Genomic DNA, 11791 nt, shown 5'->3' with positions numbered 1-11791 from the left:
CTTCCAGCTCAGCACTGTCCCCATGACTTGTCCTACCTGCCTATCTTCTTTTCCACCTATCCACTCCACCCTCCTCCTCGACATCACCTTCATCCCCTCCCCCACTCACTCATTGTACTCTATGCTACTTTCTCCCCACCCCACCCTCCTCTGGCTTATCTCTCCACCCTTCAGGCTCTCTGCCTTTATTCCTGATGAAGGGCTTTTGCCTGAAACGTCGATTTTACTGCTCCTCGGATGCTGCCTGAACTGCTGTGCTCTTCCAGCACCACTAATCCAGAATTTAGCTTGCTGCTGTCAAATGATTATTAAATGTGCTCAAAAGCCACTTCATGACCTTGGAGGATAAGAATCTCTGTTTAACAGGGATCTGGAATTTGAAAATATCAAATTGCAAGTTTTGAATTTAAAACTTTTTCATTTGAGGGGGAATCGTAATTACTTCAGTTATGGCTAGATGACACACCATCGTGCTGTAATGCGAATATACACAATTTCCTCAAAAACGTTGCAAGATGACTGTTACTTTCTCAACTTAACACTCCTGAGTTGAATTAATGATTCATGTAAATGAGATGAAAGTCCTATGGGTTTTAAAAGTTTAAGGATGTTGAACATGGGTGAAAATGCATTATGTAAATATCTATATAGGATAGCCTACTATTCATCACTAAATCTCTCATGCCCCTCATTCTGGATTGTTTCTCTGCTACTACAACAACTAAAAATACTTACTAATAAATTATGAACTGTTGTGAATATGTGAAATGAATGGAAATCTTTTACAAATTACTTTACTGATTAGATTAAAACCCAAGAAACAGCAAAGCAAAGGTTTCTAATTAGTCTCTATCTTTAATTAGCTAATGGCATTACACATTTTTGTTCAAATGTAGTTCGGGACTAGAATATGACCATTTTCATAATCAAATTCTTGAGGGAGATAGTTACTTATCAGTTGCTTCTCACAAAGGCACTCAGCTTTTCTAGCATCAAACCATTAGGCCTCAGGAGATCAGGAAAAATGTTTTCTAGAGTAAGGACCTTGTCCCATTTGGAGCTGATTTTTCACAGCATGATGCTTCCAAATACATTGCAGTCTCTGGCTTTGGGACTGCCTGACCTACCTTCCAAGAGGAGGCTGCTAAGTTACCTCGCTAAGTTATTATGTACAGCTTCTTAATTTGACAGGCTCCATAAGAATGTGCCAATTATTAAGATCTTAATTAGGGACAGATTTGGTTGCATCTAATTGCGTAACAATTCCTGCCACCAATTTAACTCCTGCATAATCTTACAGAGGTGACAGCATGTCCTGGAACAGACACAATGTGTTTTGCCTATTGTTTTCATGCCCCCTGTGCCTTTGACATTGAAAATTCACATTGTACATAAATGTTATAGACTGTAGAGTGTTCTCTTATTGAACAAAAATTTAGATTACAAAACTGCCTTAATGCAGTGCAATATTGTGGTGTGAGTAATGGTTTTACAAAATTACTACATTGTGGGTGTACATAGCTTCCAGGGAATGCAGCAGTTCAAGAAAGCAACTCACCACTAACTTCTCAAGTTCTGGATTAGTGGGTGGGCTGGGCTGGGCTTTTGCCCGAAACATCGATTTCGAAGCTCCTTGGATGCTGCCTGAACTGCTGTGCTCTTCCAGCACCACTAATCCAGAATCTGGTTTCCAGCATCTGCAGTCATTGTTTTTACCTTACTAACTTCTCAAGGGCAATTAGGGACAAATACTGGCTTAACCAGTGACACCCACATCCTGTCTGTAAATGAATTTTTAAAAAAGTTTGAATTTATCTGGACAACTGGTCCAGCAGTCTGATAGCAAAGTGATTTTGAGCAGATTATTACTCAACAGCAGAGCTGCATTTATCTCAAAGGTCTTTTGTTTTGTCTTCAGGAGTTTTTGAAACAACAACAAATTATCTTCAATTATTTCAGTGGCACCACTGCCAAATGCATTAAAAATTTAATTAACTCAATTCACAACACAGAAATACACAGTATATTCAGTGTACTAACCAGCAAAGCCAGCTGCCTTTCAAAGTCATTTGAATTTCAACAAATGTATTCTATAGGTGTCCTCCACAGCTTTGGTATATTCAAGGAATTCTATTACATCATTTTGTTACTTTACAATTCTATTGTCTTTTTTTTAAGGTTGAGGAATTGTATTTCCACAATCTGGAATGCTGAAGGGGCCAGAATTAGAGGAATACAGACATGTACAAGCGAGAAGAGAACCCCCCAAACAGGCAATCAGAAATACTTACAGGAGAATGCAAGTGGTGGACTCCAAGGCAGGCATTTGAACGAAACAATGAAAAGGGCCATCACAGGAAATCTGAGAGAGGAGCAGTCAGAGGAGACCTGCAGGAAATACACAAAGGAAGGAAAAGGATAAACAGGTCAAGTTTTAAAATAAGTGACATTACAGGAAAACCTAGAGTTGATTAGTGAATAACTGCTGTTGGGAACTCTGTGTATCTAAATAACAAATCTTTTACTTATTTAAGACACTCTAGCAGAAGCAAAGGAAAAAAAAAGTGATTTCATTATTTATCTTATTCTCGAGTCATAACATTTGTTGCATTCTAAGGTTATAGTTAGTAGACTTCATGAGTTGGATATGGCACTACAGACACTGGTACACATCAGGGAAGGGGAAATAGTACGTAGTGATGAAAAGAGATATTAATTTATTCAGTTAAACTAATTAAAATTAATTAAATAATTTAGTGGTTTTAATAATTTATTAGTTCAGGACACAATAAAGGCATGGACAAGTGCATCAGCTGTAGGTTAAACTATAGAAGATCAAAACTGCAAAGTGGTATCATATTGGTAAAGTGGGGGAATGGATTAAACCGTGGCAGATGTAATTCAATGTTCATAGGTCTGTGATAATATATTTTGATAAAATATATTTCAGCAGTAAAAGGCTGTGAATAGTAAGAAACCCAGTGCTGTGGAAAGGAAAAGAGATTTGGCTATATAATAGGTTTAAAACAGATAAATTAAAACATTGAAGGAGCAATGAAATTCGCCCTGGTCCCTATTCTTTGCCCACAGTGTCCTGCTAGTTACTGACACTCCTGCCAGAGGAAACAGTTTCTCACCATCTACCAATACCTCACATAATTTTAAACACCTTTGTTCAGTCTCCCTTTAGATGTCTTTGCCTTAAGAAGGGCAATCCCAAATTGTCTAGTCCATTCATATAACTGTGAGGGGTTTGATAGGGTAGACAGTGTGGTTGTTTCTCTGGTTGGGAATCTAAGACATCTGCATAAGAGATGGATCATTTAGGTCGAAGATGAGGATAAATTTCTTCACTTACTTTCTTAATAGGGAGGCTGTGGCTGTTAAGTAGACTATTAATCTAGAAAACAAAAAGAAAAGCTGGAAATCACAGCAGGTCAGGCAGCATTCATGGAGAGACAGCTCTTATGAAGAGTCGTCTAGTCTTGAACAAGAGGTCATAGATATGTCCTACAGGGGGATCATCTGTTCAGTGTCCACCTCATCTTTCCCCTTTAGCATTTTCCATACCTCAATCATATCCCCCCTCATTCTTCTGAACTCTAGTGAGTACAAGCCCAAGTGCTTAAACTGCTCTTCATTATCTAAAAGTGTTCTCTCAGATGGGGCATATTGCTACATCATATGTATTTCCACAAATTTCTGCAAGTACAAGAAAATAAAAATACATTATTGCTCAGAGATAATAATAGCTGCACATTTGGTTGATTGTGGCCAGAAATCTTTCTCTGTCTCTGCAAGTATGAACAACTCACATTGCAAATGGTTTCTTAAAGGCTTATGTTAAAATAGCTATCTCTGATGATTGACATTCACAAATGTCAATCATCTCCCAGCTTTTCTGAGCATTGGCGAATCCACACATGGCAGAGTTGGAACACCTGATGCAGGGTCAAGATTAGAGTGGTGCTGGAAAAGCACAGCAGGTCAGGCAGCATCCGAGGAACAGGAAAATCGACCTTTTGGGCAGAAGCCCTTCATCAGGAATGAGGCTGGAGCCTTCGGGGTGGAGAGGGCACCTGGAGGCTCCCAGCCTCATTCCTGATGAAGGGCTCCTGCCCAAACCATTGATTTTTCTGCTCCTCTGATGCTGCCTGACCTGCTGTGCTTTTCCAGCACCACTCTAATCTTGACTGTGATCTCCAGCGTCTGCAGTCCTCACTTACACCACATCTGATGCAGGGTTCACCAACAGGTACCAATCAAGCAGCCAGGCATTGAGACTCCCAGATTATGAAGCAAGGTGTTGCTGGTGTTGAGATGTTCCTGCAGGTTTTTGCCTCACTGGTAGCCAGTGTCAGTAAACAAAAAATAAAACTTCTAAAGGAGATCATGATTATGATTTTTGGCCCTCAGTCTTTGCCTGCTCTTTCTAGGCTCTGCTCTGAATCATTCCCACAGGCTCTGCCAACATCCATGCATCATCCCCACCACATACCCATTACATTCCCATCCAACTTCCTGGAGTCACTTGGCTACTCTGATGCTGCTCCTCTGGCTTCTGCAACTGACTGAGCATGATGGAGAGAACAAAGTGGCTGGAAGTGTGCACATCAGGATGAATGACCGAGTGAGACATGAATTATCGTGAGGGTGAGTGGCTGCATAAGTGATGGTGAGCTATGCCCCCAGTTCATAGAGTGCCAGTCACTGGTAACCACAACCAGCAACAGCCAAGTTCGTTCAAACCTGTAGTTAATTCTATCACGAATTACTGCTCCTCCGGTATCTGCATGTAAGACCAACTAAGTAAAAACCTAAAGAACTGTGGATGCTGTAAATCAGAAATAAAAACAGAAGTTGCTAGAAAAGCTCAGCAGGTCTGGCAGCACCTGTGAAGAAAAATCAAAGTTAACGTTTTGGGTCTGGTGACCCTTCCTCAGAACTGAAGTATGGTAAATGCAGGTAGACATTATTACTGATGCCACCTGATTTTTCCTTCTGGATGAAGAGGTTGAGAGTGAGAATACCTAATTAAAGTGATTGACAAATCTGAGGAAATGCAAGGAAAAACTGAGAGTATATTTTAAAAACAAGAACAAATAAAAACCCAAAGAACTGCAGATACTGGAAATGAGATACACAGACAGAAATTATTGGAAAAACTCAGCTAGGATCTGAATCCCAATCAGTTCTGAAGAAGAGTCCCTGGAATCAAAACATTAAATTCTGCTTTCTCTCCACAAATGCTGTCAGACCTGCTGAGTTATTCCAGCAATATCTGTTTATTATTGAAACAGAAATTGCAGTTCTCTCTAGAGAACTCAGTAACTATATTTAGAGGCAAGGATTATAGGGCTACAGGGAAAAGAGAGAATGGGGATGGTGTGGAGCTTACTGCTCTGTCTTAAAGTTGCACAAACACAATAAGTCACATGGCAATCTTTTGCATTGGTAAACCAATCTGTGATTAATGACCAGTGAGTCATAGAACCATAGAGTATTACGGCAAGAAAACAACTAATCTGTGCCAATGAGATTCCTAAACTGATCTCGTCCCATTTGCCAACATTTAGCCCATATCATTTCTAAACTCCTCCTATTCATGTACCCATCCTGACACTTTTTAAAAGTTATGATGGAATTGTATACAATATAACAATAGTGGGACACACAGTTCTGGTTACTACACTGCAGAAAGGATGTGATTCCAGATTCAACAGGATGCTGCCTGGACTATAGCGATTCAATTACGAAGAGAGAATAGATTGGTTGCTGTTCTTTTCATTAAACTGCAAAGTCTGAGGGTGGAAACTGATAGGGGTGAACAAAATTAAAAATCACACAACACCAGGTTATAGTCCAACAGGTTTAATTGGAAGCACACTAGCTTTCGGAGCGACGCTCCTTCATCAGGTGGTAGTGGAGGGCTCAATCCTAACACACAGAATTTGTAGCAAAAATTTACAGTGCGATGTAACTGAAATTATACATTGAAAAATTGATTGTCTGTTAAGCCTTTCATCTGTTAGAATACAGTAATAGTTTCACTTCTTTCATGTGTAAATCACAAAACCTTTTTTTAAAAAAGTTGCATTCTCGGGTTAGCTGTTAACAATGGTGATAGAAACGTCGATTTTGCCTGTCCTCGGATGCTGCCTGAATTGCTGTGCTCTTCCAGCACCACTGATCCAGAATCTGGTTTCCAGCATCTGCAGTCATTCTTTTTACCAATATGTTGAAGGTGTTGGCCCTCTGTGTTCTCTGGATTAGTGGTGCTGGAAGAGCACAGCAGTTCAGGCAGCATCCGAGGAGCAGTAAAATCAACGTTTCGGGCAAAAGCCCTTCATCAGGAATAAAGGCAGAGAGCCTGAAGGGTGGAGAGATAAGCTAGAGGAGGGTGGAGGTGGGGAGAAAGTAGCATAGAGTACAATACGTGAGTGGGGGAGGGGATGAAGATGATAGGTCAAGGAGGAGGGTGGAGTGGATAGGTGGAAAAGGAGATAAGCAGGTAGGACAGGTCATGGGGACAGTGCTGAGCTGGAAGTTTGGAACTAGGGTGAGGTGGGGGAAGGGGAAATGAGGAAACTGTTGAAGTCCACATTGATGCCCTAAAGTTGAAGTGTTCCGAGGCGGAAGGTGAGACGTTCTTCCTCCAGGCATCTGGTGGTGAGGGAGCGGCGGTGAAGGAGGCCCAGGACCTCCATGTCCTCGGCAGAGTAGGAGGGGGAGTTGAAATGTTGGGCCACAGGGCGGTGTGGTTGACTGGTGCGGGTGTCCTGGAGATGTTCCATAAAGCGCTATGCTAGGAGGCGCCCAGTCTCCCCAATGTAGAGGAGACCGCATCGGGAGCAACGGATACAATAAATGATATTGGTGGATGCGCAGGTAAAACTTTGATGGATGTGGAAGGCTTCTTTAGGCCCTTGGATGGAGGTGAGGGAGGAGGTGTGGGCGCAGGTTATGCCATTCCTGCGGTGGCAGGGGAAGGTGCCAGGATGGGAGGGTGGGTTGTAGATGGGCGTGGACCTGACCAGGTAGTCACTGAGGGAACGGTCTTTGCGGAAGGCGGAAAGGGGTGGGGAGGGAAATATATCCCTGGTGGTGGGGTCTTTTTGGAGGTGGCAGAAATGTCGGCGGATGATTTAGTTTATGCAAAGGTTGGTAGGGTGGAAGGTGAGCACCAGGGGCGTTCTGTCCTTGTTACGGTTGGAGGGGTGGGGTCTGAGGGTGGAGGTGCGGGATGTGGACGAGATGCGTTGGAGGGCATCTTTAACCACATGGGAAGGGAAATTGCGGTCTCCAAAGAAGGAGGCCATCTGGTGTGTTCTGTGGTGGAACTGGTCCTCCTGGGAGCAGATATGGCGGAGGCGGAGGAATTGGGAATACAGGATGGCATTTTTGCAAGAGGTAGGGTGGGAAGCAGTAATCCAGGTAGCTGTGGGAGTCGGTGGGTTTGTAAAAAATGTCAGTGTCAAGTCGGTCGTCATTAATGGAGATGAAGAGGTCCAGGAAGGGGAGGGAAGTGTCAGAGATTGTCCAGGTAAGTTTAAGGTCAGGGTGGAATGTGTTGAAGTTGATGAATTGCTCAACCTCCTCGCGGGAGCACGAGGTGGCGCCAATGCAGTCATCAATGTAGCGGAGGAAGAGGTGGGGAGTGGTGCCGTTGTAATTACGGAAGATCAACTGGGCTTTTGCCTGAAACGTCGATTTTACTGCCTGAACTACTGTGCTCTTCCAGCACCACTAATCCAGAATCTGGTTTCCAGCATCTGCAGTCATTGTTTTTACCCCGTGTTCTCTGTCTATGCCATGATGTTTAGATTGATTCTAATTTAAAAAGTGAGATAACGGAGTTTTACATAAATTCATGCAGTTTTTGATCTCAGAGTTCTACATGAATCCATGCAGTTTTTGAGCAAAGTACAATGTAACCCTGCCAGTACAAATTTACCCCACAAAATATATGTGTGCATGTGGGTCTTTGTCTATCTGTGTGTATCTGTCTGGGTTGGGGGTTGTGAGTGTGAGAAAGTGTATGTGTGTGTGTAGTGAGTGCAGAGAGTCTTAAGTCTGTAAGGGGGTGCATGTGTAAGTGTATGTGTCTGTAAGGGTGTGTGTGGGTGTCTGTGTGTATATGTGTCCGTGTGTATAGGAGTGCCTGTGTGTGTGTGTGTATGTAGGAGTATCTGTGTGTGTGTATGTATGAGTATCTGTGTGTGTGTATAGTGCAATGGTGGTCACCTGTAATGTGACATGAACCTAAGGTCCCGGTTGAGGCCCTCCCTATGGGTACCGAACTTAGCTATCAGCCTCTGCTCGGCCACTTTTCTCTGCTGCCTGTCCTGAAGTCCATCTTGGAGGATGGTCACCCGAAGATCTGAAGCTGAATGTCCTGGATCACTGAAGTGTTCCCCAACTGGGAGGGAACCCTCCTGTCTGTTGATTGTTGTGCGGTTCCCATTCATCCGTTGTCGTAGCCTTTGCTCGGTTTCCCCAATGTACCACGCCTCCGGACATCCTTGTCTGCAACGTATAAGATAGACAACGTTGGCTGAGTCACATGAGTACCTGCCATGTACTAGGTGGGAGGTGTCCCCACGCGTAATGGTGGTATCTATATCCACACTCTGACTCGTCTTGCAGCGCCTACCGTGACAGGGTTGTATGGAGTTGTCCTGAGAGCTGGGCAGCTTGCTACGAACAACGATCTGTTTGAGGTTTGGCGGTTGTTTAAAGGCAAGTAGTGGAGGTGTGGGGAAGGTCTTGGTGAGGTGCTCATCCTCATTGATAATGTGTTGCAGGTCACAAAGAACATGGCGTAATTTTTCAGCTCCTGGGAAATACTGAATAACGAAGGGTACCCTGTTGGTTGCAGCAGGTGTCTGTCTCCTGAGGAGGTCATTACAGTTCCTTGCTGTGGCACGTAGAAACTGGCGGCCGATGAGTTGGGCATCGTACCCCGTTCTTGTGAGGGCATCCCCGAGTACTTCCAGGTGTCCGTCTCGTTCCTCCTCATCTGAGCAGATCCGGTGTATGCATAGGGCTTGTCCATAGCGGATGGCTGGTTTTAATATGTTTTGAGTGGAAGCTGGAGAAGTGTAGCATTGTGAGGTTGTCTGTGGGTTTGCGGTAGAGTGTGGTGCTGAGGTGTCCATCCTTGATGGAGACGGATGTGTCTAAGAATGAGACACATAGTCAAGAGTAGTCCATGGTGAGTTTGATGGTGGGATGAAACTTGTTGATGTCACTGTGTAGTTTTATCAGTGACTCCTCGCCATGGGTCCAGAGGAAGAAAATGTCGTCAATGTACCTGGTGTACAATGTCGGTTGGAGATCCTTCATAGAGAATAAGTCTTGTTCGAACCTATGCATAAAAATGTTGGCATATCGGGGTGCAAATTTGGTCCCCATGGCTGTTCCATGTGTCTGGATGAGGAACTGGTTGTCAAAGGTGAAGACATTGTGATCAAGGATAAAGCGGATGAGTTGTAGGATGGTGTTTGGAGATTGGCAGTTGTTGGTGTGCAGTACTGATGGGGGTGAACAAGGTTGCAAGGGACATAGATATGCAGAAACATTTTCCCTCAGGGATCAATAATTAGGAGGTATCGATTTAAGGTAAAGAGCAGGAGGTTTAGAAGGGATTTAAGAAAGAACTGTTTGACCGCGGGTGGAGCATTTCAATTCACTGGCTGAAAGGATGGGAATAATCACTCGAAGTGACATTGCATACAAGGCTATGGGCCAAATGCTGAAAAGTAGTTCTACAGTAGATCAATGCTTGATGACTGACGAGGAAATAATGAGCTGAATAACCTTTTCCTGTGCTGTAAAACACTACGAATAATCGTCAGAATTGGAAAGAGCTGGAGATGTAGTTTTAAGTTGTAAGGGGTAAATGTGGAATTTTATGGGGTAAGGGAAAAGGCGCAAAAGAACATTAGGGAAAAGTTTGCAGCACGCCCGCGATCAGGTGGGATAATATAACAAAAAGTGGGGGCAAAGGGCGTGACCATGACGTAAACGGAAGAAGGCAACATTAAAAGTAACTAGGATTTTCATCCATTTCGATTTTTATTTCAGTCAAAAATGTACAAAAAAGCACTCCCTCCACAACAGTAACATACAAGTATTTAATCTTTGCCCTGCTTTTACCCGGGGTCAGTCACGTGGAGGTGAGTGCGCGTGCGCGGTACAGTCCAAAGTTAACCGAACCTAAACCTGATGGCGGGAAAGGCCGCGCGCCGCCGAATTTTAAACGGACGGTGATTGTTTTAAAAAAGAGCAGTGTGAATATGGATTCGAAAACCGCGAAGGTACTGTTATTTTTTTACTATATGCCAAACTCTTAATGTTAGATTCCAAAAAAAAATGACTTTCCAATTAGATTTGAACCATTTGACAACAGATTTTCCTTCTCACACATACCATGGTAACGGAGGGAGCTACCTCCAGTTGATTGGTGGTACGTGAGAGGTACGTGTAGGGTGATTGGACGATGTCGTTGTCCGTCACACTAATCTGACCGCCTCCTATCTGAATCCTCCACCCCCCCATCCCTCCACCCCCCCCAACCCCGCTCTCTAACACACCCCTTCTTACCTCTGTCCTCCCCCTCTCCTCCCCGCACGCCCCTCTTCCCCCCCTCCACGCCCCCTTTCACCCCTGCACACCCCCCCGCACACTTCCCCCCCCCCCCCCCCCGCACACCCCCTCTCTGTCTCTTCCCCCCCCCCCGCACACCCCCTCTCTGTCTCTTCCCCCCCCCCCCCGCACACCCCCTCTCTGTCTCTTCCCCCCCGTATGTTTACGAAGAGAAAGTACATTTTCTTTTTCTTTGAAGTTTTTAAAACTTTGAGAATTTTCTTGATTGTTTCCAGTATCTATGCTAATCATTTGAATTATTAGAGTCATGGAGAGAAACACTTTGGTCCAACTCATCCATGCTAACCAGATATCCTAAATTAATCTAGTCCCATTTGCCAGCACTTGGCCCATACCCCATCCTATTCATATATCCATCTCGATGCCTTTTAAATGTTGTAATTGTACCAGTCTCTACCTCCTCTGGCAGCTCATTCCATATATGCACCACCCTAATTGCCCCTTAGCTGCCTTTTATATCTTTCCCCTCTCACGCTAAACCCATGCCTTCTAGTTCTAGACTGCCCCATCCCAGGGAAAAGGTCTTGAGGATTTATCCTATCCATGCCCCTCATGATTTTATAAACCTCTATAAGGTAACCCCTTAGTCTCCAACAATCTCAGAAAAACAGCCGCAGCCTATTCAGCCTCTCCCTATATTTCAAACCCTCCAACCCCGGCAACATCCTTGTAAATCTCTTCTGAATCCTTTCAAGTTTCACAATATTCTTCCTATAGGAGGGAGACCAGAATTGCACCATAATTGGCCAAAAGTGGCCCAACCAGTGTCCTGTATGGTAGCAACATCACCTTGCAACTCCTAGACTCCGTGCTCTGACCAATGTTATTGTGATATTTTGACTTTTGAGTGATGGTGTTTCTTTTGGGGAGAAGCTGCCATTACCCCTCTATTTTTTCCTCCTGTCAATCAATGCTAGGCATGGTTTAAGAAATTGAGATGTTCATAACTGGTATTTTGAACACAATCTGTTAAGTTTACTATGATTACTGATCTGAATGATCATGTTGTTCCATAATTTTTAAATTAATTTATAAAATCAGTTACAATATGAAAGTTAGAAACCAGAAATCATTAAGGAATTAGCCATAGTCGAAGAAGGTAAAATGGAAGATGGAGTACTTT

The 11791-nt window shown here is 43.6% G+C and overlaps 2 protein-coding genes across 2 annotated transcripts in view; one reads left to right on the top strand and one right to left on the bottom strand.

Annotated features, from left to right (window-relative positions):
* Positions 1 to 5861: 5861 nt before the first annotated feature.
* On the bottom strand, positions 5862 to 10202 carry LOC148152224 (uncharacterized). The gene is made up of 2 exons (XM_087990953.1): positions 8654 to 10202; positions 5862 to 8526 (listed from the first exon to the last, which is right to left on the bottom strand). The coding sequence occupies exons 1-2, from the start codon at positions 9156 to 9158 to the stop codon at positions 8465 to 8467; spliced, it is 567 nt and encodes a 188-aa protein (XP_087847079.1). The 5' UTR covers positions 9159 to 10202; the 3' UTR covers positions 5862 to 8464.
* Positions 10186 to 11791, top strand: part of haus1 (HAUS augmin-like complex, subunit 1) — a 47108-nt gene continuing 45502 nt past the window's right edge. Inside the window, exon 1 of the mRNA XM_087990952.1 lies at positions 10186 to 10319. Coding sequence (XP_087847078.1) covers positions 10299 to 10319 — 21 coding nt within the window. The 5' untranslated portion in view covers positions 10186 to 10298. The remainder of the gene's footprint in view (positions 10320 to 11791) is intronic.

Source organism: Chiloscyllium plagiosum, unplaced genomic scaffold (genome assembly GCF_037043375.1).
Source record: "Chiloscyllium plagiosum isolate Xiang-an unplaced genomic scaffold, Cpla_swu_hap1 HiC_scaffold_1, whole genome shotgun sequence".
In the NCBI taxonomy this organism is placed as follows: Eukaryota; Metazoa; Chordata; class Chondrichthyes; order Orectolobiformes; family Hemiscylliidae; genus Chiloscyllium; species Chiloscyllium plagiosum.
This window is presented reverse-complemented; position numbering and strand designations above follow the sequence as displayed.

What these genes read in the sequence shown, in the direction of transcription:
- LOC148152224 (XM_087990953.1), bottom strand. Translation starts at nt 9,158, where the DNA reads ATGGACACCTCAGCACCACACTCTACCGCAAACCCACAGACAACCTCA. An exon ending in CTCCATACAACCCTGTCACG is followed by an intron (nt 8,527 to 8,653) that starts GTAGGCGCTGCA and finishes TATACGTTGCAG; the next exon opens with ACAAGGATGTCCGGAGGCGT.